Below are 27,298 nucleotides of genomic sequence, written 5' to 3' on the forward strand. Positions count from 1 at the left end.
AACCCGACCGCTCCTCTTCCTCTGCATCCAAACACGGTCTTCCTCACCAACCGCAAATAAGCGCACGCCGAAATTATTTATGTTATCACCACAATGATGGCCATAAATAAAAGATATATGGTTCACACTTCCCGCAGCTAGGCACAAAATGTTTATCCTGTTTGTTTTTTTTTTTACACGTTGAAAGATAAAATAAATGGGAGATGTCCAACAGCTAGCGTACCAGTGGAGAGAGGAGAGCGATGATGTTTTATGGAGTTTTTGTAATGTTTTTCTAATGTTAAACAACTTCTGGTGGTGGAAAGGTGTCATGAAGAAGTGCTGCACAGTGGTGTTTTTGTGCTTAAGAAAGGAAGGAGGAAAATGTGTTAGTAACTGCAAATGCGTGAAGAATTTTAACCCGGTTTAAAGGTTTGGATTGAATCGCTTACAGTCATGTGTTCATATAGTACAAACTGGTAAAGAAATGTATTGTCCCATCTGATATTTTTGACGATATTTTTCACACAGCATTTTACTAATCGATAATTTTTAAAAAGTCACAACAAACGTAGAGAAATTAACCTTTCCCGAATAGTTTTAGAATGATCTTGAGCTGTATCAAAACTTCTAAAAGACCACACAGACTAGTGTACGCCCATGGACCACTATGGAACATACCTGGACGACGATGAGGGATTGAACAGATATAAGAGGTAAGATAAAAGAAAGCACTACAATTTCTACAAACTGTTTTTTATCATCATTGTGGTATCTGAATCTGTATTGAGTATCGAGTGTATTCCTTAGCATTGAGTTTGAAATGTTAGTATCATGACAACAACATTCTGTACACTATTATATGTATCACAATTTTTGTAGACTTTTCTTTGCTATATGGTATCTCAGAACTACCTAGAACATATATGGAAACCTACAATTCCAAAGCAACAGTATATAGACCCAACAATTAAGAGAAATTTTCCATAATCTCAAATTTTGTATTTTTAGGAAAAGAAAACACAATGGTTTAGTCAACTGATAACTGAATGATTACATATAGGATGTCTTTAAAGTCTATGATTGCATGACGGGTATGGCCTATCAGTGTTTCCTTTTTTTTTAATTTTAGCAATACATATAGTAAATTTGTATATAAAAGTTCAATATTAAGTTATAAAACACAAATACAGCATTTTTATACATAGGCATATATAGGCACTTTGCATTAAAAAAAACCCAAAACACTCACCAGTTCATTTACCAATGTACGCATGGGGGCAAGGTGTGTTAAGTGCCTTGCCCAAGGACACAACAACAGTATTCATCCGTGTGAGGTAGAATCAACCTTCAAATCAGTGGACAAACACTCTTCCAGTTGAGCTACTGTTGCCCAGGGAACACCGTTCATGAATCTCATTTAGTTAATTGTCAAGTAAAGATTTATGGAGTTGTGAAAGGCACTTATAAACTCCTTGTGGGTTAATAATTAGGATATTTCGGAATGCATTAGGCAGGTGAGAAATAATTTTGAACTACTGCAAAGACTTTAAAATAAACTGGTTATGTTTTCAACATTTTTGGACAGTAAAAATCTGTTTCTTTAAGGTAGAAAAGGTTTCAAAGGTAGTCATGTGGACTGGAGTTTTTGTATATGCATTAGTTATTGCTTTTATCGACTTTCTTTCTCTCTGAAGTTCATGTAAAAAGACTTGCAAGAAGTCCAATAGTGATGGAATATCTAAACTCAACCCAGAGAGACCCAGGGGCTATGTAGTAGTTTTCAGACCTCTGCATAGAAAGTGCGGTCCAGTTACATCATATTCACTTTAACAGTCCTCACTACAGAGGCCAGATAGTGTTTACACAGTGAAACAATGGCCTCTAGATGGATAGCCAAAGCCGTAAACAGCAGTATTAAGACTAGCTTTTACCAAGGAGGGGCTGTACAGGGCTGGAGGAGGAGAGACAGACCTGCCAGATCCGCGTCGCCTCGTTAGCCCTGTCCCCACCATTCACACCGATACTGCCACTATGCTAATGTCCGCCGCGCGCTATCTGGCCAGCATGGACACGCTTCTCTGAGCATCCCCTGACCCCAGAGCTGTCACTTCCCTTAGGGTCGGTTCCAAATGGGTGCCTCTTAACTTTTAACACAAACCCCATGTATCAGTGGCCCTATTACCAAAGCTGCAAGACATTTGGTTTTATAAGTTAATGTTCAAAGGAGCCATAGCTGCACGAGGCGTTACAAATTAGCGAGCAATTATTTTCAAGGATTCTTTTTCCAAGCTATAGGGAAATTGGCCTTAAAGCATTGAAAGAGCTATGCATTAGTTAAAAAAAAAAAAAGCAATAATTAATGAACATGGTGATTTTGTGTTTTCAAAGTGTTTCCTTCTGTGTAACTTTTCTGGAGGAGGGTCCATCACCTGCTTGTTTCTATGGAGATATGTCACAGGTTTGTCTCGTATGTCATATTAAACTTAGACAAGCAGGCAAACGTAACCAGGCCAAGTTACAGGTCAGATCTGTGGAGAGGCTACCCCACTCAACGAAAGAATTCAAGTTTTTCAAGATGCATGTTTAATGAAAAATAAGTACTTTGTGAAAACGTGAATAACAATATACGTACATAGCGTTTTTCTATCTGCTGTTTATTCACTTTACACAACCAATCATGTATTCTCCACATTCACACATGCCAAGGTGGGTGAAGTATCTTGCCCAAGGACACAACGATAGCCTGCTTTTGTCAAGCTAGGACTGATTCTCCAACCATGGAAACAGAGCCACACAAACTTTACAATTAGTCCTTAAAATGCAACCACTACTCCGACTTCTTTTTGCGTTAGTTTGTGTTCAGGGGAGCTAGCTACACGCTGCTACAAATTCAACGGTACCAATTATTTTTAAGGACCCTTTGAATTAGAAAACACCAAACCCCCGGCCTGGCCAAATTGGTATTAAAGATTTGAAAGTCCTACCCATTAACGCACATTTATTCAGCGTTTTACATTTAGGGGACCAACCACTGTCAAGCATCAAAGGAGAGAGAGGGGAGGGGCAGGAGGAAGCGCCTGGAGAGGGAAGGCGCACACAGACACAGTAGACCAGTGCTTTGGAGGATTAGCTCATTTAGGCCGCTTTCATCTACAGATCTTAATTGCCGTTTTTTTTTTTTTTCACGGATAGACTAGTCACTACATCACAGCTCGCCGCACATACCAAAGAGGAAGTTCCCATTTTGTTTCATTTAGAGTTCCCTGTCTGTGACCCAAGCCTAATTCTTCACAATTTAGCCCAGACAAGGAGAGGGTAGTAATTCCATATGAAGAAAAGATACTGAGTTCTATCAGTTTACTAAATAGAATGGATTAAAGAGGGGGTATTATGCAAAATGGACTTTATGGAGCTTTTTACCATGTTATAACATTGTTTCCTTATCAAAAACGCCAGAAGAGTTATCCATGCATGTTTGAGGAATTTAATCTCTCCAGAGCCCTATTCAAACCGTCCTTATGGTTAGCAGTACAGTTGGCAGTGTTCCATAAATATACACAAGAAGGATACAAAACAATGCACTATAACTTCACAAATCTGACACGATGTGCAGTAGTTTCATTACAACAATGCAACCTGTTAGTATGTTGTTTTTGGCATTTTCAAAACTATAAAAGGCAACACTGTGATCTAAATATATTATGTGTTAGCAGTTAATGCCCCACAGAAGTGTAATATCCCCTCTTTAATGAAACAAAGATAGATGAATAAAGATTTTTTTTAATTTGTTTGTTGAGATTTAGCAAAATACAATTTACAATCTCATCTGATGCAATTTTTTCGACAAACCATTGTGTATTTAAAGTGAACAAATTGATTACATTAGAGCCTATTATAGATATTATTAAAGTAAGGCTCTTATCTGGGATCACCCACTCCCCAGACACTTCCTACATTCTCTGTTTGAATGTTGCTACAAACTATGGATCTCTCTATTGCGTTTTAGTATTTTTGTGGGTGCACTGGCTGGTCACTATTTAAAACTTGAATACATTAAATATAGCCTAGTATTTCATTTGCTGAGTAGATGATAGCTACCTGTGGGCTGTGTTGGAAAATAATTGGGTAGGATGAAACAGTCAAGGTATAAAATTTTACACAATTTGAAATCACATTCTATTTGTCTAAGGATTCAGTTTTTCATTCAACCAACATTGCGGTATAGCATCTCTTCAAACTTTTGTTATTGTAAATTTTGCCACATAACACCAACTGTCAGCTCTTATATATACACTCAAAAGATGTACTGTACACTCAAAAACGAGGGAAAAACAACAAAATGTTAATAATACACTGACGTAACATTGAAATAAAGTGGAATTGCAATAGAACATGTTTTAAACAGGTTGCATAATCTTTTTCCATTGTACTCGTCAAATCAAAAGCTAATGTTTGCATTGTAAAGGGTCTACTTAAAATGTTCCCCTAGCATCTAACAAACTTTTGCACCTTTATTTTATGTGTATTGCGAACAAACACTTACTTTTTTGTCCCAGTTCGTTCACCGTACCACAGTATTCTTTCCATACACTGTAGTTGTATGATTTACTTCAGTGGTCCTGCAGTGGAATATCAATATGGCAGATACAGAGTCAGCTCATGTGTGGAGAAGTGGAGCATGTGCGGAGAGTTTGGGCTTTAGCGAAATCTCAGTTTAACCCCGTGCAGACGTCCACAGAGAGACCAGAGACACAGGGATTTATGAAGGTCCACAAATCACGACCGATGACGCATACATTTTCTACCACTGTAACTTTGTCCAAACTGCTCCTGAAAATCACTCATTATGGGTTTTGGAGAATAAAGTAGGCAATTTTTCGATTTATTTGATTTAGAATAGTGTTCCTCAAACTTTGGGTTATTATTTAGAAGTATCAAGTTGACTTAGTCTCAAATTTGAACATTTTTAGCACACATTTAGGCCTCAATAACCAATCATTGTTGCGATTTAGGACCATACAAAATAAATAAATTGTAATTGGTCACATTTACGATAGCGCTTTTCTACGTTCTAGGTGCTCAAAGCCGTTTACATCAAGAAACCCCTTGGCGGTATTCGTCTGTGGGAGCTGGAATCACACCACTAACCTATTTGCCAACGGACCTGACCAGTTTACCAATGATATTTAAGCTGAGAGCAGGATTCGAACTGCCAACCTTTGTGCAGAGGACAAGCACTTATCAACTGAGCAACTTGTATTCAACCATCAGACATGTATACACAAGATCTAAACATGGTTAAAGATTGAAGATGATATGATTCCCACTATTTCTACAGTATTTTCTTTAGTGTTGGTTCAAAGAGCTCATCCTTGGTTGTCTTTCCTGGTAGTTCTCTAATTTGCTGATATTTCTTTATTCAAGCTTTATATAGTCTATTGGCAAGTTCTTTGAAAGTGAAATACATAAAGACAAACAGAATAAATGGTCTCAAAAGTCTTAGTACTTACAGTTGAATGTGAAATTTCATATAATGGTCGATACAGGAAACAAAGCAGTCTTCTCCATTGACACTGTACTTGTACATTTCTCTATAGAGAGACTGGTGACTCATATCAGCCTTGGCCCCTGTTTCACATCCATATGCTCCATTCTCTGAGCTTTATCTGCCTTCTACAACCCACTACAGCTGTTTGTCCCTCTCTGGCCACCATCCAACTCCTCTGTCATCGTCTTCATCTGTTTTGGCACAGGCGGGGACAGGCAGATTAGAAGCAGGGGCAGTATTGAGGAGCCATTATTTCACCGTGTCTTTATGAATGCTGTGAGCTGTGGTTTAGACCCGTGCGGTGTCAGCCTGGTCATTATAGAGACAAGGCAGTGGGAGAAGCCTTAAGGCCAGTTTACATTATACATAAGCACTCACGCTGGGAGCACGGAGGAGAGCATTCAAATGGGTTCGGCTGGAATAATATGAAAGAAAATGACAATAACGTACTGCTTATATATAAGGAGAAATGAGAACCACCATTTTCACCAGATTTTCCAGTTATAAGTATGAAGATGAAGTGGTGCATGGTAGGACTGCACAATATTGCAAACATAGCTGCAATTATTTAGGTGATGTAATATCTCCCGTTTAATTTTATATCAAACTTTTGTATATGTATTGAGAATTGTCGTGTGGCAGCATGGATGTTTACATGCTACTGGGCTGAGCGTTGGACAGAATCTTACAGTTAATATTAAGGAGAATTTGAATACGGCCCTGAAGAAATCGCTATATCATTGAAACATGCACGGATGACATATAAAATCTCTTCAGGCATGTTTTTTAAATGAGGGAACAACGTTATAACATGGTAGAAAGCTCTAAAAAATCGATTTTGCATAATATCCCCACTTTAAGTTATGGTCACGATGCTTATAATATATTAGAATGTTAGAGAAGGAATAGGGAACCAGCTATCAGATATATTACTCACATATTTTCAGCCAGTTATCATATCAATAAAACAAATACATATTCTGCTATTTCCCCCTATATTTAAAAAACATAGACCTGCCTTAATAGAAAGTGTGTCTCTTGTTGCACCTCTGCGCGTCCGTAGAGCCTGATTTTGACAGGAGGAGGTTGTCTGTGAACGAGTGGATGCACCGCAGTAGGTTACATCCACACTGTACTCTCCTCCCTGTCACTCAAACTGAAGCAGACTTAACTCACCGGGGCTTGTATAGGCTTTGCTCCCCTGTAGCTAGCGGACAGTGGAGCTGCAGAGGATGAGGGGTGAGGAAGAAGAGGAGGAGGGGAGGCGGCTGACAGGTGAGGAAGATCGGACAGGCCCAGTTTGTACTCCTGTACGTCCTTTTAGCTCGCATGGTGATTGTACAGTACTGAGGTACGATTTGGGAATAAAAAATAAAATTTTCATTAATTTACAGACTTTTCAAAAAAATTAAAATAGGGTTTATTACACTTCTTACTAACACATATTTAGCTCACCAAGTTACCTTTTATTGTTTTGAAAATGCTATATTTGCAGGAAACAATGTATTAAGATGTGTTTTTGACGCTCAGAGTCTCCTCTGCCTTTGCTCTCTAAATCACCCCCCCCCTTAAGAGCGCTATCACAACACAATTAGCGTGCATTTTGCTAATAGAACTACTTCACTTCACATCAGGTTTGTAAAGTTGCAGTGTGTTGTTTGGTATATTTATGGAAAATTGCCATGCAGGACCATGGGTGATGTCTGCTTGTGGGTGGAGCTTTGGACAGAACTGTACTGCTAAATGTAAGGAAGGTACAAATAGGGCCTGGGAGAGAACCTCTTCAGGCTTGTATTTGATGAGGGAACGTTATAACATGGCAGAAAGCTCCAAAAAGTAAATTTTTATAATAACCGGTCTTTGATATTAAGAGTTAAAAGTAATGACGGGAGTTAACGAATACTAAATAGTGGCAACTACTAATCTTTCAGGTGTAGGGTTTGCCTTCCTAGAATGTTTCACAGGAAGGTACTGTACCCCTCAATCTCCACAGATGCCTCTCAATCTAACCATATAATTAATAATATAATTGCACCCTCTCCTTTCCAACAGCATTGCAAGCAGTTATATGAATTATGTGACTCGGCAAATTATCAAAATGTCAACAATGAATAAAACAAAGACAAGTGACAAGGAATCAAAGACTGGACCTGACTCACCTGCCTAATTTGACAATAAAAACATGCACAAATTCAAAATGCCTGCCTGTCTTCCTTGGCTTCCTAATGACAAGTCTTTTTTATTTGTTCAGAGAAGTGCCAAAAAAATCATGAAAGACACAGCGGCGACGTGTTAAAAATGGCGGCGCATATGATGCAAATCTTGTGAAATTTTCCAAAGTCAGTTTCCTATATTTGGTCATAATACTTTTAGAGGTCATATCTTTTGATTATTGTATTGTCACTGCACTCACTCATGAATGTGATGATGTCACTCAGTCTCTCTCCTGTATCAGGTTTAATGGAGAAATGCACTTCTGTACCAAGGACACCACTCAGGCTTTGTTGACATCTCTTTGCTGATAGCCGGCCCATGGATACTTTGCAGTGGCATCATGCTGGGGGTGAAATTGCGTATATGTCTATGGCAGAATTTTCAGCAGTTACCATGGTGGCACAATGCAAACAATAGCAAACAAAGCCAAAAAAGTTGTAAGATAGCCTGAAAAAAAAAATGTAAACAATGCATTTTCAGAAGCCTGTGATTAATACAAGTGTTCATAGTTCACAGTGTTCGATTTTCAACAAAAACGGTGAGTGACATGTGAAAAACTGGTGGCTAATGTCAGCTTGCTTGTGACTGTCATGTTATTTGAGGGCTCTAACTAAATAGTCCGTATTTCTGTTAAACGTTGATGTTTGTTTGTCGGTGTTGCCATGTTTGTTTTGGTTCATTCTGCGCTGGCTTCGATCCAAAGCACAATGCTGCCCTGTGACTGGTCAGTCACACAAAACCCGTGAGAATTCATCTTTCTGGCAAGGTTAATGTTATGCCATCCTGTGAAACATTCCAAGCAAAGCAATAACAACTCCATGGAGACAGTCACACAGTCCACCTTTAATGTCATAATATCTTTTTGTGTGAGTATAGGACCCCACTATCACCCGTATAGTGAAATGTATTCATCACATGTATCTGGGAGAAATAAAACAGACGCCTTTGAACAGTACAATTCAAAGAGTATCCCTTTATTAAATATTGAAGTCACACATGCGTGGTTAGCGGGATGTGGGCTTTTGAAGGGGAGAAATCACCTTTAAACAGACAGGGCCCATACCTCTGCACTACAGTGAGCAGCAGTTACATCACCATTGAGTCAGGCATTCTCCAACCAAAATAAACACTGAAAATGATGAATGGAAAAAAAGGTCCAGGGACGATCAAAAGATGGAGGGGCTCACAGCAAATGATCCTCCAAAATTCAAACACTTTTCTCCAAACACTTCTGAATTGGCTCTGGGTAAGTCATTTATACAAAGGTCATGGAACAGGGGTGAAACGGAAACACCCAAAATGACTCAATTGTTCTGGTGTACACTGTAGAAAAAATATTATTTCAATCATTGAATGTTTTAATGTTATTTTTGTCATTTTTGTCAGGTTTTGCTTGTTAAAATGTTAAACTTAAAGTAATATTTGAATTATATGAACACTCTTGGTTTAATAGCTTTACATAGTTTAAGTTGAAATATAAATAAAGTATGTATTGATCCATTCAGTACAGTTACAGTATACGTGCAACCAAAATGACATGTTTTGGTTAGAAAACTTCCCGTAAAACATTTGACTTGCCAGGTAGATTAACATTAAATAAATAACACATACATAAAGTGAGTTACCTGTCCAGCAAAACAAAACTTTACACAAACGGGAGTCTTGTTTGTTCGGGTAAAAACAAACATGGAGGCTTACAGGTAAAAAAGGGTGAAAAACAACAGAGGACTGAAAAACATTGTGGTTTCTGCAGTATCAACAATCAAAGCACCAAACTGTTATTTCAGGTAAAATAAGTTATAGATTTTGTTCTGAATGACGCTAGAATTTTCCAGAGCAAATGTCTCCTGCATTTGAGAGACACTGGCTACAAATTAGCAGCTGTGATTGGATGTTCCCAAGTTAGGATGGAGGGTTTTCACGCTCTATGGTCCAGTTCTAGTCCTTTCTGGATTTGAACAGGATGTAGAAGGGACTGGCTGGTCAGGCAAGAAGTGAAACATAGAAATGGTGCATTTCCTTTGAGAACAGTGGTAAGATTATTGACATTATGTGCTGCACTGTGGCCCTGGGGTTTAGTCGCAGCACACATGTGATAAAATAAAATACAAATAAAAGAGCACCCACATACTGTATCTGTGTATGTTATAACACAGGCAGCTATGTACTGTATGCTATGACACAGCAAGACTTTTTCCAATAAATGTAATATGTTTATGGTTACCATTACCAAGTATACATTTTTCTGGACCATTGTTAATTCAAGTTGGGAAAATTACCAAAAATCAGACACTAATGGATACAATATAACTAGTATCAAAATTAGATACTAATTTTAATGAGTATGTAGTAGCAATAGCTATAAATCACATAAACAGAGCTAAATCAGACATACCGGTCTGTGAGGTGGTCTGTGTGTCTTATACTTGTTCTGATACAGCTCAAGATCATTCTAAAGTTTTTCAGGAAAGGTTCATTTCTGTCCTTTGAATCTGACTTTTTTTGCATTGATACTTTCTCAAATGAGTAGCTAGATTTGATATTAGTTTTAGTATATCTAATACCATACTATCCCTTAATTGTTATGAAAACACCATAGCTAATACATTTTTTGTTTTAGAAATGAAGAAAGTCCTAGCAAAGGTTGTAAAACATTTGACTTGCCGGAGCATTCCCTCTTAAGAGCAGTTCAATGGCTATAAACTTTACAATGTAACGCGGTGCAGTCAGGAGTGCATTGTCCAGTCAGCAGCATCCTCCTATCCCGCTGTGGAAACCTGAATCTAGCAGAGGCAGCGCTCACACCAGCCAATGGAGACATCAATAAAGGGACAAGGTGAGCGTGGGACAGAGGGGGGAGAAGGGAGGGAGGTAGGGGGTACCTGGGTGCACTTCCCTTAACGCCATGGGGGCCAGGCTGGGAGGGCAGGTCGGGCCAGATAGACCAAAATGCGCACTGGTACTCTGTGATCGGACATCCAAAGTCTGAGAGAGGGCAGCACAAGGTTTCCCCAGGACATTGATGTGCTGACTTGAGTTAAGTTGCCCAGTTCAGTTTTCTTTAAAAATAAAAGATTTTTACAGTGTGCAGTGGAGGGATGTATGTCAATCCTCTTCTTCTACGTAGGTCGAGGGAAACCAGCCCACCTGAAAGAAAACATAACACAATCAAATTAAAGTAGACACAATCTTTGATTCAACATTAACATTTGATCCACACCATCTATGCATTAAAGCTGTCATTTGCTGCACAAAAGTGAACAATAGCTTTCTCGCTCTCATTCCCCCAGTAGATATTGTATAAGCAGCTCTTGAGGTCAAAATAAATTCATTGCACGGTTGTTCGATAATCAGGAATTTAGGTTAGCATGCTAGTTGATGTTATGTTTACCGTCAAAGCAAAATGTAGCTCTGATCTTTGAAAGTTGTGAAAAGTGCTTACAATCTCATCATGGTGAAAAATTTGGATGCTCTGAATGCATAAGGTAAATCGGGATTAACTTTGGATCACTGCAAACCATTTCTGAGACTAAAAATCCAGTACAGCACCTTTCAGTGTAATTTATTCATTTGTTTACTTCCTTAAATCTGTCTTTCTATTGTGCTATTCTATTGTTTGAGGTATTTTGGTTTTCTGTTATTGAAAACTCAATAGAAATAAAATAAGAAAAAGACTGCGAGCTTCTGAGTACAAAATGCCAACACGTACCCGCCCGTCCACCTCTCCCTTCCACCAGCCATTGGACATTTTGGCGAATACTTTGATGCTGTCTCCTTGAAGCAGAGACAGCTCCCGAGTGTCTCTGGAGCTGAAGTCGTATCGAGCCACAGCGATGCCCACCACGCGAGGACAAAACACTGGAAAACACACAAGAAATATTTCCAAAGTGTGCTTAAAGCCCAACTGTGTAACATTCCAGCCAATAAACAGACTGCAATAAAAGTCACAACAATGGCCATCACGCGAGGACAAAACATTGTAAAACACACACAAAAGACATGAACATTTCAATACATGTGGGAGGAGTATAGCCTAAACTGTACCTAAAGCCCCTCTATGTAACATTTCAGCCTATAAATGTCTTTATTTCATTACGGGTGTTAGGTATTGTGGAAAATACATTGGAATAAAAAAACAAAACAGAATATAATGATTTGCAAATCCTTTTCAACCTATTTTGAACTGAATAAACTACAAAGACATGATATTTAATGTTCAAACTGATAAACTGTATTGTTTTTATGCAAATATTCACTCATTTTCAATTCGATGCCTGCAACACGTTTCAATAAAGCTGGGACAGGGGCATGTTTACCACTGTGTTACATCACCTTTCCTTTTAACAACAATCAATAAGCGTTTAAATATCATGTCTTTGTAGTTTATTCAGTTCAATATAGGTTGAAAAGGATTTGCAAATCATTGTATTCTGTATTTTTTTTAAAGTTTTACACAAGGTACCTGGGTGAAATATTACACAATAAAGCTTTAAGTAAAAGTAGCATAACATTTAAATAATAAGTAATAAGTGGTGACTTGAATGGCTCAGTTGCTTGTAGTAAAAAAGTAATGTTAACAATGAAATAATGAATATTCTCATCTAGTCAAATTTGAAAACCACTATACCATATCTTAAAAACAACAACAAAAACTACATTTACATTTACACTCAAGTAGTAACAATATGATGTAAAAAAAATCTATACGTGGCTAATTATAACTGAGTAAATATACTTCATTATTTACCTCTGCATTTGATTAATTTCTTACAAATGTTCCTGGATCATTAAAAGCGCTCAAGTTGAACAGCAGCAGGTCATTGCGAGTTCGTTCAACTTTTAGATTCTGTTCAACTTTTAGATTGTTATAAAGGTCAAATCCACTTGTGTGCATAAACCCTGCGTTTTCTTTGAACTGTTTTAAACCAATTCTGTGAGGAGTACGCTGAAACAAGGACATTTTCAAAGTAACATTTGACTTTAGCAGAAAACTAATCAAAAACACCTCATTGTTGACTTCAGCAACTTTACATGTAGTTACAGTTTCACAGCGTTGCCATGATTACAGCTAAGCTAACATCTAACAAGAAATTAGATTGTATTTTTGCAACTTGGATAATTAAAGTAGGTTCACGTTTTCCATGTTTTGTCCTTTGTGCAGTGCTGAAATGCCTTATAATCAGGTTAGGGGAAAAAAGGCTGTGAAGGTCAGTAGTAAACAATCCAGTAAAATCAATATGGGCTCTGCTAAGTTTTGGGGGAAAATACTAAGAGACATTTCATCACCAAACCTTGCACAATTTAGACATTTATTGGCGATGGTTTATAACAAGTGTCTAACTCTATTCTGTAAGTACGATGAAGGATTAACACTATGGAGGGTCTTTCTTAAAATACAAGTTCAAGTTGTAAGTTGTTGTGATTTTGGGCGTTACAAAAATAAAATGAATTGAATTGAATTATAGGGCCCACATAGGGAGTAGTGTTTTGTTTCATTCATGCAAAAACCCTGTATATTTAGGCCGAGTTCTTCTCTCAAAACAAAACAAAAAAAACTTTGTTCCACCGTGTGATGTCATGTGGTGATACAGGAAATGCTCCACTGTAGTTTTAAATTCCATACACCTTCACTAGAATCATTAATAAACTTGAAAACTGCAATTTCATGACATTGCAAGGTGAAATGAGGGATTACTCAAATATATGTGAATGAAACAAAACACAACTCCGGGTTTGTTTTTGATGAGATAACAACGTTCTAACATGGCTTAAATCTCACAAGAGTCCATTTTGCACATATAGGACCTTAAAAGATTCATTGTGTAACTTTTCAGGTAGAGGGTGCTCACGTGCTTGTCTTCTTGGGGATTGGCTTTGTCTGGAATATTTCACATGGCATTAAACTCATATTTCCATGTAGACAAGCAGGTGATACAACCAAGCCAACTTACAGGTTTGGTCTGTGGAGACGCCGCTCATAGTAACAATGCATGTTTTTCAAGATATTATAAGCAATAAATACACACACCATCTGAAATATTCCACATTTAGAACCTAAAACAAGAAAATCATGTTTGCATATACGTTTCATAATAACTTTGATGCACAATACATAATCATCGTCTTAACCAGTGTTCATTTGAGTTCTATTACCTACAACATCTTTAAAATGCAAACTAGTTCTTCCCACTATACTTTTATCATTACATCAGCATCAGATTTCTGTATTGTGAAGTGAAACAAGCTCCAAGGATGAATAATATGGTAAAGCAACAGTCAAGTTTTGGTTACTCATTGCAGAGCTGTTGCCAAGTTGCTAGAGGGTTTATAATTCTAAAAATACTAAGTTCAAGTTTTTGTTTTGGTGTGTTGAAAAGGGAAATGAGTAAGGCTTAAGATTTCACAATTTGATGCAAAATTTCTATCAGTTTTGTACACTGAAATGATAAAATAGTAAAAACACTCCAAAACCATGTGTTGACCCTAAATAAATGTAAGTGTTTTAAATAGTTAAATGTTTAATTAAAATCTTAATTATTTCATGTTGAACCACAGCAAATAATGTAAAGGAAAAGGGTGGAATAGTATATTTATTTAGGATAAAAATGAAGTTTTGACTGAACAGATCTGCTGACTTTTCACTGCAGCGTAGGCGTTGACATTAAATTATCTTTCAAACAGACACTGAAGTTAACATTTAATAAAAAAAGGAAACTATTTTGAACCTTGTTTGACCTATAGTTTATATACTAACTCCCAAATGCAAAATCTTATATTGATAAATGTCACAAAAACATGATTATACTTTATAATAACTAGACCCTAATAAGCCTTAATAAAGCATGGCAAAAGATATAATTCATAATACACAAATTGTTTATTAACAGTTTTTTACAGAGGGAGTATTATTCAAAATCGACTTTTTGGAGCTTTCTACCATGTTATAGCATTTTTCCCCTCATCAAAAACATGCCTGAAGAGGTTATGTTATACAAAAGTCACTGACACTTTTAATTTTAGCAGTAGGTAAACTGAACCTTCTGAGATTTTTGGCAATATATACGGTTATAATTGCTCACTTACAGTTGAACTTATCACTACTTAAACTAGGGGAAGTAAAAATGACATAATTTTCGGTTTCACAACGAATAGCCCGATCCAACACACTTTGCATAACATTTGAAAGCATTTCCAGGCTTATGGTTCTTATTTGATGCTCGATATTACGTTTTAAGTCGTTTATTGTCTGAGGTTTATTCACAAACACCTTTTCTTTAAGATCGCCCCACAGGAAGAAATCGGGACTAGTCAGGTCTGTGGAGATCACATACTGCACCCTGTCTCTGAAAACGACTTATTATTCCTTTAATGGCATTTACACTTGGGGCATCTCTGGTATTAAAATGTCGACGGTAAGGCCACTGGATTTCTGAATTTAACCCATGTGACTCAAAGTACCACTGTACAATGAGGGTTTGTTCCTCGGTGCTGTATTTGCTCATATTAATGTTGGAAGGGTCGTTCTAAATGCTCTGAAAAAATAAAATAAAAATATTTAGAAACAAAAGAGCTATACATTTTTTTCAACTGTCGGTGACTTTTGGGCCTCCCTGTAGCTGTCAACCATGCATGTTTGAGTAATCTAGCGATCTCTCCCTGGCCCTATTCAAACCCGCCATATGGTTAGCTGTAAGATTCTGTCCGATACTCAGCCCACAAACCGACGTCAGCGATGTTCCCACACAATTTTCAATAACACTACACTACACTACAACTTCACAACCCTGATGCGATGTGCAGTAGTTTCATTAGTGGGATGCTTGCTGATTGTATTGTAACAGCGCTCTGAAGGGGGAGTGACTTAGAGCGGGAAAAATGAAACTACCCATCTTTAAGATTTGAATAATAAGCCTGAATCATTCTTAATTAGTTCATTATAAATTAAATCTACGCCCATGCTTTAAGAAGATGTCGTAGTTGCAGTTATTATAAAGTGTTACCAAAATCATTTATATCATTTCAGAATATTCACCGTTTTCCTCCCATGGAACCCTGCGGAGTACAAACATGATGTTACAGACAGAGGCAGTGGGTGTATGTACCTGACCAAAATGGCGACGATGCTGGAGGAACGAAGCTGCAGAAGTCTGGAGGAACTGAAGATGGAGGAGGAGGAGGAGGAGGAGGAGACGAGGCGAGCGGATGGGGCCAGAGCATCCCACAGCATCCCAGTGCGCACCGGGAAAGTAAACACAAGTTTGACACCGGAGAAGAAGAGGGAAGAGAGAGATGGAAAAGTTTTCAAAGTCAAAAGATGAGCCACAAAAAGCAAGGACAGGTGAGGGAGGAGGGCACCATACAGCGCTGGCACACGATTTGTCATTTCCCTGTGTGCTGTGCCGGGATTTTGGGAGGATCCTGGGTTGTATTTTTAAACTTAGTACAAAAGAGTAGAGATGCAGTGCTCATTAACATATAGGTGGAGGCATTGTAGGTTGTTCCCACACAGACTGGTATAGATATGCACTAGGGCTGTCAAAACTATAGAATATCAGATACCAATCGATACTAAAACTAGTATCAAAACTAGATACTCATTTCAGCAGGTATCAATACTAAAAAAAAGATACATTCACAGGATAGAAATGGGCCTTTCCTGAACAGCTTTAGAATGATCTTGAGATGTATCAGAACAAGTACCGGTATAAGGCGAGATGCAGTATACGCCCATGGACCACTATGGAACATGTCTAGTCAACTGAGGGATTACACAGATAAGACTACATGAAAAAGTGAATGAAAGTACTATGATTTAACGTTGAAAATGACATTCTAGAATTCAGAATACAGAATACTTTTTTATTATTATTGTGGTATCAGATTCAGTATTGAGTAGTGAGTCTATTTCTTAGTATCAAATTGAGTTAGTATCGTGACTACTACTTGGTAAACACATTGATAAAGGAATACATTATTTTACATTCACCCATTCACAGCAAGAATAATAGCTCAAGATTTTTTTTTTTACACATAGTGCACCTTTAAATTACAATGGCTATGCTTGTTTTGGTCTATTGGCTATGGCTATTTTTGCTAAGCATATTTGAATGTGTAAATAAAATATAAGGATAAAATATAGGCATAAAAAAGTTTAATAGTTCACCAATTTTGTTTCTTCAAATCTGTACTGTGAGTATTGCAATTCAAGTAATGCATGACTGTAATGTTAAATTTTATGGGTTTTTTAGTTGTTTTTTTTATACAAATCTCAGCCAAAAAACATCCCAGAGTCACTCGCATGTGTTTACAAAAGCACATATTTAAACAGTGTGCACAAAATATTGCTGCTCAGTTGATTCCCTTATTTCTGATTCAATAATAATTCCCAAAGCTCACACTACCAGGCTGCAGGATGATAAAGCAATAGAGAGAGGTTAAACAACAGACTTGGTGATTTGGGCCTGTTATTTGCAGTCCAGACTTCCATATGAAATCCCATCTGAGGACCAGGACCCTGCAGTGAACACAGCGCCTCCTGTCAACACCACAATATGGCCGCTGCACCCCCCACAGGGATAAAGAGCTGAGGACCAACACATGTCAGCCCTCACCAATATGGCCGCCGTGCTAATAAACAACTACACACACAGAATAAAGCTGTTGTGCACTTAATCAGTGTTGTATAAAAGGATCATTTAAATATCTATGTGTATGGCTATGAATATGGTGCAACCAGATGAGACTTGACAAATGGATTTGTTGAGTAAATTAATTAATTATACATCAATGTTAAGCCCAGTTCACACATGCATCCTGACATGGGAATTTAGCAGCATTTTGTCAGAACAGAGTCATGTGTGAACAAAGCCAGAACTGATTTCCCTGCATTTTTGATCTTGTAATTAAATTAAATTGTAAATGATCAGGAATCTGCAGGGAAGGTGTATGTGTCAATAAAGCCAGGAAATTGCCAGTGCCACAGCTTGGTTACCTTGACTATGAACTTGGTTTCTTTGGTTATGAACTTGGTTTCCTAGTTACACTCTTGGTTTCCTGGCTACACCACAGGGTTACGTTCCATTCTCATTCATTCAGTTTAAATGATACAGCAGTGTGTCGCCATGTGGGAGTACAGAGAGCCTGGCAATTTATTTGGGAACTATGTATGAATGGGGCTTTAGTCTTATTAGTCTTGTCTTGATTTTGGTACAACAATGATAATGAAAAATAAATAAATAAAAAATTCAATATTCAAATAAAAATAATCTCTGTCCAAAGTATGTGTGTGTATGTTTTTTGTATCAACACTTGTTCCAGGTAGTACATAAACTGTCCATATACAGTAACACAGTGACTCAGTTTTAACCCAACTCTTTGGACTTTGGTGAAAGCCTGATTTAAAAGCGTTCATTTAATGTACTGCTTGTCCGACAGCCCTTCATGACTAGCCCAGAGCCTCAGTGCTCTGAAGTCCAAGAACAAGCTGACCTCTCGCCTGTCAATCAAACGTCATCACATCAGAACAAACAGAGCCATGTACAGCGCTGTGTTGTCTCGGCAACTCAGGAAATGTGCACAATGCTGCAAGTAATTTTATGAGAAAAAAATATACATGTAAAGAAATAATGTTGTTTCTACCATGGACCTTTGGTCCGTGTGTGTATTACGAAGAAATTGCTTTTACTTTAACTATAATTAATCCTTTGCAATTTGCTAGTAATGGCACTACTATGGCACTACTATACTATTGTGTACTGTACTATATTGTCTTAAAGAGGGGGTATTTTACTTCTATAGGTATTACTTGCTAACACATAACGTATTTAGATCACCATGTTACCTTTTATTCATATTAACACATTTTGTAAGTTTTATAAGTCTCTTCTCCCTTTACTCTCGCTCACTCCCGCTTCAGAGTGCTACCAAAACACAATCAGCTTGCATACAGCTAAAGAATCTACTAAACATCACATTAGCTTTGAGAAGTAGTGTACGTGCTTTTGTATATGTTTATGGAGAATTGTCGTGTGGGAGCATGAATGATGTAGGCTTGTATTTTTGATGAGGGAACGTTATAAGATGGTAGAAAGGGGAAAAAAACTGCATTAACAATGAATTACACAACAAAAATGCATGTGATTTACATATCTACATGGTTTCATTCTTCCAAAATGACGTGACTTGCACATTAATTCACACCACAGCTCCTCAGCTGTAGCCGCTAAAGCTGTTAATGTGCACTATCAGTCCTGCTGACCACACCCACCAAACACAAACACCCCACAATCATATATAGATAAGATGGGTGAAGTGTCTTGCCTGAGGACACAACGAGACTGGTTAGAGTTGGGATCGAATCTCTAACCACTTAGCTACTTCAAGTGAGAGTATATAGTAATTCCCCTGGAAATAGGCTGTGCTGAGAAGAATACGAAATAGATAATACTGAATACCTGCATTCAGATATATTTCATTACATGGTCTGATTTGATTACTTTGATTATTCTGAATACTTTTACATTGAGTTGTATTACATCACTGTGTAAAATGCATATGTTTGTTGCATCGCTTGTTATGCATTTATTTATCATTAATTAGAGAGTGAAAAATAGCACATGCACTCACCACAAGAGCAGTTTTTTCTTCTTTTCTTACTAATAAAGCGCAATTTGAACCCAAAGTTACATGATCAAGTACCACATTGTATTCCTTCAATTTTAAAAATAACTGTATATACTGTTTGTACAGATCTAAACTACAGAGTTATAGTTTTTATGCAGAATAAAAGGGTACAGTATTTTGTTGCTTGTGGAGGAAATTATGGTACTTAAAAAATTGCAGCCTTTGTGTTTTGCTAAACGCGTCCATTCAATTAGCGATTTCGATTTAATTCCAATTAATCCTGCAGACCTATTCTGGGTATGATCAGTATATGTATGTAGTAACTTCCCAACGGTGGAAATAAATAGGCTGTATACCAGAACAACCTATACTCAGATGCTTCCAATTTTATGCACTCATATTTGCTGGTCTTCCTTCTGTGCCTCTCAGGCTGTCTATTTAAAATTCAAACCATTTCTCCAATATATCTTTTCTTCACTACTTTCTGTTTTGTTTTTGACATCTGTCTCTCCGGCGCGGCTGTTTACCACCAGACAGAACAAGGCAGTGCCCACACGACTGCTATGAGGGCGGAGGACTTAAGGCAATAATAATCTATCCCAGAATGCACTGCGGCGACGGCATGCGGGTATGTCAGGAGCTGAAACGTGGCGCGCTTTGATGATGCGTGATGTGTCGGGAAACAAAATAGGCCTCCTCGCTGTAGGGACCAGGAAGGAGAAGATATTTTTTCTACAATGACTCAAAGGGCTAACTTTAACTTTGTTGTGCATTGCTGTGCTACAGTTGTGGTTGTTTAAAAGTATAAAAAAATCAGATACTAATCAAAACTACAACTATACTACAAAAGTAAAAATCGTACGACAGAAACAAACCTATCCTGAATAGGTTTAGAAAGAACACATAGACTAGCATACACCCATGGACCACTGTGGAACCTAAATATACAGAAGTGTGATATAAAACAATACACACTACAACTTCACAAACCTGATGTGCAGTTTCAGTAGCGTGATGCATGCTGACTGTAATGCTGATGATTGTAAAGGGATGGGGGATTCAGCATCAAAAACAATAGTTAAATCTGTGTTGCCGCTGTTTTCGACAAATATAGCATTTTCAAACAATAAAAGGTAACATCATGATCTAAATATGTTGTGTTAACAGTTAATACCCCATAGAAGTAAAATACCCTCCGTTTTACCTTATCTCTTCTTTTATATTATAAAGATCTGATTCAAAGGTCTATTGGTTTCTGTTTTGTTGTGCAGTGCTCTGCTGTGCCTGTGCACGCACTTCCCAACACCTTTCGTCCATCTGGGTTTTTCCTTTTGTTTTATCAGAATTTTAACTTTTATCTTTTGAGGTGACAGACGCCCTCCGGGGTCCGACCCGGGGTACACCTCTTGTGGTCCTCTAGGGGGGGCTGTCACGGTGCTTTCTGTGCTCCGAGCCGAGTGAAATGTCATGTCCTGTCAGGAAGATTGTGAAGCCATCTCGGAGCGGGACGGCGTGCGGTGCTTGGCGTTTTGGAGAGGCGGGATCCTGGTGCTCGCCCGGGGCACAGGCAGCTGACGAGACTCTGCCAATGCTAAACAGCCATCTCCCTTCACTTAACCATCAACCTCCTCCACATGAGTAAATCCACGGGTGTGTGGCTCCACCCGTGGATGGGACAGGTTCATAGAGACCGATATGTGCCGATAAGATTGCTTTGACACAAATGATGGCCAATAAGGTCTGAAGATATTTTTGAGGTGATATGTTGGGCCAATTTCATAATGTTTCCCCACAGAATATAATTTGAATATAATTCATGATAATTCATTACAAAATCATCCACAAACCTGTTTTATCACAAACTGGAGAAGGGAGCAGTGTAATCACATTTTGTGCAGTGTTGTCTTTGCACTGAAGTGTTCAAATGAAGCTTTAAACATATTTTTAAGCAGTTGATGAGTCCAAGCCAATGATCACAAAAGTGGCCTGTTATATTGGCCAACCAATATATGTTATACTAGCCATTTCATCACATAAATATATGTGATATAAATATTGAAAGATGTCTTGAAAAATCTTCAATACATTTGACAGTTGTGGTGAAGTTTTTAATTTGACTTCCTGGTTGGACATGGGTAGCAGATGTTACATACATAAAAGGTAAGTCCAACACAGCACCTTGCTCAAGGGTCAAAGCTTGTCTGATAAAAAGTTTTTAGTTGACAAAGAAAAATAGACATCAACAATGAATCATTAGTCCAAGAAGTTAAAATATTGATCAAAGGTGCACTATGGAACTTTTGTGGTGGAGGGCCTGCCACTTGTTTGACACCATGGAGATGGTATTGTTGTGTCTGGAATGTTCCGCAGTGGCATAAACTCTTTGACAAAACCGGCTCCCAATGGCTTAGATTCTGCATTAAAACACATTAACATGCATATTTCACATAGAATATCTCGGAGAAATGAAATAAATTATTGGAAGTCATGAAACTTGGTTGACATCAATATTACTAACAAACCTAATTCCCAGGTGTCAAATCTATCCCAGTCAAACTCAAATAAAGCTATTATAACTAATAAGTTAGGCGTATTTGATATGCAAGACTTCAAGACAAGGCAGGGAACTGGGAATTACACATATGAATGTACTTAGTATCTTATCTAAATTAGATTACATTAAAGTCTAGGCAGATCAAACAGACCCAGATATATTTATACTTTCTGAAACTTGGCTATCAAATAAAATTAGTGGTAAGGAAATCAATATTAGAAATTATAAAGTTTTTTGTTGTGACAGGTGATCTTTGACATAAATGGCAATGCCACCTCCTTTAGATTAGCCTGTCTGTGGACCTTCTATTCTGTTCAATGCCTAAATGTTTTGAATATCTGTCTAAGTCTGTTAGTTATGCAAATGATCCTGATAAAAAAGAAATTTAAAAAATTGCTGCTATTGCTGGTATTTATCGTGTCCCTTCAGCCTTCAGCCTCTAAGAACACTCTTAATAATCTGTTCATGATGCTTTCTAAACTGGAAAATTACGAGGTCCTGATAATGGGCGATATAAATATTAACTGGCTGGAGAAAGAGTCTGAACCTTTGAAAGACCTATGCAAGGGGCTAAAGCTCACACAATTCATTTCTATTCTGACTACACCTGATGCTAGAAATTTAAATAAAGGCACACTCACTGATGCAATCTTTACAAACAAACCCCATAATTATAAGGCAAATTGTGTTTTTCTACTTGATTTTAGTGACCATTGTTCAATTGGATGTATTCAAAATACAAAAGTGAAAAAGATGCATCCATGTGTGTTTCAAACAGAACCCAGGCAGTAGTGGCCAATGGTTTTAGATCAGATTTTCTAACTTTAACTAAAGGAGTGCTGCATGGCTCAATTTTGGGCCCCCTACATTTTACTCTTTTCACTAATTATATTGGTTACAATTTAAAAGAAAGCCACAGATGATGCAGTTTTGTATGCAAGAGCTCCCTCTGCCAATTAGGCTCTTTTAAAAAATACATTACTTAATTAAATGAAAAAAACATGTATCTCCGTGAAGACAATAAGTTGATGCCACCACGATGCACGAAGAGGCAATCCCGTAATAAGAATGCATGTTTTTAAAAGATATTTTATAGTACATTTTCACTATAGTACACACTAGTAAGTGAATAAATACAAGAGTTTAATGCCATACGGTGTTTCGGGCAAAGCAGTGACAACACATGAAGACAAGCAGGTGACCCTCTACCAAAAAACATTTACATAAAATTTAAAGTCATGTTGCTTTCAAATAAAAATCTAATATTTCCTGGATGTGTGTTGTATTATTACACTAGCCCCAATCTAGTTTTGATTAATTCATATCGCAGCATGTTTCCACAATCTTTTCATTGCATTTGCTCCTTTTCTAATTCTTGTATTCAAACTATCTCTCTTTTTCAAAATGCATTAGCCTCTGCTCCATCTCTAGAGCCCCAGACTGCACAGATTGGTTTTAGCTTGTTGAGCTTTAGCATTGAGGACACACCTGGGAATATATATTCGCACTTGTTCAAACAATAGGCCCATAGCTGCTTCTATTAGCATAATCAGCTATTCACACAAGTGCTTCAGCAAAACAATACAGTCTGAGTAAAGACATTTTCCATCATATGTGTCAATAATTTTATGCCCATTATTAAAGGTCCTATATTACACAAAATGTGTTCTTGTGAGCTTTAAGCCATGTTAGAATGTTGTTACCTGGATGAACTGAAACAAAAATGTGAATGAAACAAAACACACCTCCAAGTATGTTTTTGATGAAGAAACATTATAACGTTGATCAGAACATAAGTGTAATATGGGTCATTTAACCCATTACAGTGGTTACCTAATGATTTAAACGTTCAGTGCATAATTTTCTCAGTGTGACATGTGCAGCATTTCCGAAGTAGAAAATAGTTGCTTCAATTAATTAGTAATTAAATAAAATGTTCCTACTAAACCAAATGACTTATGCAAATCAGTTTTCTGTATATGTGGTACTTTCATTATGTTGTCAGAGGCATCGTGTCAAGTGTCAAACGACAACAGGAGCTTGATAAGGCTACACTCATCTTTAGTTTTACTTCCATACTGAATAAAACTCCCTTGTTCAATTTACCATAATCCTACTGAAATGCAGAACTGAGATAACTGTATAAGACTTCTCTTTAATTTTAACATTTCCAAGCTTGTACCAATAGAAACCAAAACTAAACTTTAAGATCCAAGGGCGTTTCTGTGCCAGGGCTGGTAGAGGCTACGATTTGTTTGATTTTACTCATAGTATTGCATGAAAATACAACAAAAAAGATTAAACAAAATAAATATACATATTTATTATTAGTTAAAATTCACAAAAATATGAGTAGAAATATGACATGTTATTATTGAAATAGCATAATTATCACTTTGTCTGGCCCTGGTACCACCCCACTGAATAAAGTCTGGACACGCCTCTTTTAAAATCTTGTCAGCTCAATTCATTATCATCATTTATTGCTTATAATTTGGAATTTTAAAGAGGGGGTATTACATTTTTGGGTATTCATATTCCTAACACTTAGTAGATTTAGTTCTCCGTGTTACGTTCTATAGCTTTGAAAATGTTATAGTTGTCAAAAATAACGCATTTACTTGTTTAATGTTTCATTTTTGCTTTTTTCACTCTAAGTCCCCCCTCCCTTTACTCTCCATGCTAAGTCTCTCCCCTTTTGGAGCGCTGTCACAACACAATTAGCATGCTATGACATCTAAAACCTCTTCAGGCATGTTTCTGACGAGGAAACAACATTATAACATGGTAGAAAGCTCCAACAAGTCAATTTTGCATAATACCCCCTCTTTAAACACCAGCTTCTATAAACTCCTGCTGTCTATTCTCCTTTAGCCGCACAAGTTAACATCTTAATCTCGGGTAACTGTGCATTGACTGTGTGGCGTGCACTCACCGGTGGCAGCCTTGGTAATGACCCTGGGCATGTTTCCATTAGACAGCTCCCTATAGGGGACGAGCAGAGTGGTGTCCAGACTGCTGAAGCCCTCCTTCAGAGAGTGCTGTTTGTAATAGTCTACCAGCTCCTGTGTAAAAGCAGCCACAATGGAACAAACACATTGGCTTTGCATTAGAATAGATGTGTTTACATAGAGCAGGTGAATATATAAGGAAAAGCAGGAAAGGTTATTCTGAATTGTCAGGTCAAGTGTTGCAGTGTTGAAAGAGCAAGATCTGCCATTTAGAATAAAAAGTGCACTGTGTAACTTTTCTCTTGGGGTGTTGTCACGATATTAAAATTTCAATAGTAAGGAATTCACTCAATACTCAGTACCGATGATGATACTGCAATGAATATGAAACATGCTCTTTTTTTTTGTAATAGAATGTAATTTTCAGACACAAAATAATAGTGCTCTTAATAGTACCATGAGATCTTACACGAGCTCTGATAAAGCACAGAATGACACTAAAACTGTTCAGGAAAGCAAAAATTTTGCCATTTGTTAATGTGATTTTTTTGTATCCTTACTTGCTCAAATCAGTAGTTTCGATGTGTTTGACAACCCTTAAGGAGATTATATTGCTTTGAATAGAATGCCCAGCCGAGCCCAATCACATAAGAATGCATGTTTTTAAGGTATTTCTTTAACAGTAAAAGCATACTGAATAATTGCAATATAGGTGAGATAGAGTTAACACCAGACTGAGGAACCTTCCAGGGAAAGCAATGACATCTCATGGAGACAGCCCTGGACTTTTTGGTCTGGAATTTAGGTTAAAAAAAAAGTTATCTATATAATAACAGCTGTCATGCTCAGTGGCTAATGCTCACTTTAAGGCACAAAAATCTTTATTGTGTTAAATGGTCTTATTTACCAGCACAGTCTTGAAGAGCCGGGCCTCTGCTATGTAAAAGCAGTTATCTTTGGTCAGGATCTTGATGTGCTTGACTTTATCTGTGAACCTGTGCAGGATGAATTAGACAAAGAGAGTTAGTTAACGAGAGGAAAGCATAATTGAGTTCAAAATAGTGCTAAAAAAATTAAAAAATAAAATAAAATCAGAACCAAATCATTACAAAAGGCTGTCATATTTCTGCATTACTTTCAAATTAAAAATACTTGCTCAAAACTTTTACAAAATTATTAAATTGTAAAAATGTGTTAGCTCTAATTGTAAAGAGAATTTATGATTTTTACATGCAGATAAAAGTAAAAATATGCATTAAACATTTGATTTAGTTCATTACATTTTGAGTACCCCCTCCCTTTACTCTCAAGTCCATCTTTTAATACCGTGCTAGTCCTTCAGATTCATCTTCATCTGTGACCGACAGCAGATGATGTATGTCTGATCTCCTCTAATCTACTTCCTGTCATGTGATCCGTACACAGCGTGATAATATAAGCTGGTGTTCTGAATACACAAGCAGCTCTACATATGGAGGAACCGAGATTGCATGTGTGCTATATTGTATGACGAGCAACTTTCACCGCACAGATGCACATTGTAAACCTCCAGGTGTGGGGTATAACAGATGAGGAGGGTATGGATATGTTGCAGATCCACAGATAAATGTATGAATATATGGTTAGGGATGCATTATTGATGAGACTAAGGTATATGGTGGTATACATATGAAGACATGAGCCTTGTTTTGGGTGAACACTATTTTAATGCGGACCACAAGGCCACACAACATGGAAATACACCTGATAGGTACGAAAGAACCACTAGCTGTATCGTAACGGTGCGCTATGTGACTTCTCTAGCTGAGGGTTCACCACCAGCTTCCCTCTGTGGAGTTGTTATTGCTTTGCCTGGATTGTTTCACAGTATGGCATTAAAAGTATCATGTATTAATTCAGTTAGTGTTGCTACAATGATGCTACAATTTCAAGGAATTGACTGAATACTCGAACGCCTCCTCTGTAATTGTTTACTTTTCACCACTTCTAAATAACAATTCAAGTTAAATAAATGCATACATGTTTGTTTCCTTTTTTCAACAACTAGAAGCCGTACACCTCCAGTCAGCAAGCCCCAAGTAAGCTTTGTTTTTAATGCACCACCAATCGAGGGCATAGACTCAACCCAAACAACCATAGGGCAAAGTAGGGTCCAGCGGCTCGAGGCCACAAAACTTTAGACTGCAGGACCAAAAACCCTGTCTTTTTAATGCACCGCCGCTGTATCCCTAAGGCACATACAATGTCACCAAGCACTTAAATGAAATAAATCTACCCCGCTACTTAAATGTCAGACAGCAAGAAATTCTGTACCATTAATAACCATAACTCACCATATATCATAACAAATCCAAACATCAGCAGCTCTAATATGCCCCTCATCCACCTTATTCTACTGTTGTCCCCATGCTGACACCACCTCGACCA

The 27,298-nt window shown here is 37.5% G+C and overlaps 1 protein-coding gene across 2 annotated transcripts in view; it reads right to left on the bottom strand.

The window, feature by feature from the left end:
- Positions 1–8,688: 8,688 nt before the first annotated feature.
- The window catches only part of LOC117385698 (guanine nucleotide exchange factor VAV3-like), a 71,312-nt gene continuing 52,702 nt past the window's right edge, over positions 8,689–27,298 (bottom strand). Inside the window, exons 24-28 of one of the 2 annotated variants that reach the window (XM_055228568.1) lie at positions 25,779–25,866; positions 24,856–24,985; positions 15,847–15,900; positions 11,454–11,602; positions 8,689–10,891 (exon numbers count right to left, since the gene is read on the bottom strand). In XM_055228568.1, coding sequence (XP_055084543.1) covers positions 10,850–10,891; positions 11,454–11,602; positions 15,847–15,900; positions 24,856–24,985; positions 25,779–25,866 — 463 coding nt within the window. In that variant the 3' untranslated portion in view covers positions 8,689–10,849. The remainder of the gene's footprint in view (positions 10,892–11,453; positions 11,603–15,846; positions 15,901–24,855; positions 24,986–25,778; positions 25,867–27,298) is intronic. The other variant, XM_055228569.1, reaches the window with a different exon arrangement.

Source organism: Periophthalmus magnuspinnatus, chromosome 17 (assembly GCF_009829125.3).
Source record: "Periophthalmus magnuspinnatus isolate fPerMag1 chromosome 17, fPerMag1.2.pri, whole genome shotgun sequence".
Lineage (NCBI taxonomy): Eukaryota > Metazoa > Chordata > Actinopteri > Gobiiformes > Gobiidae > Periophthalmus > Periophthalmus magnuspinnatus.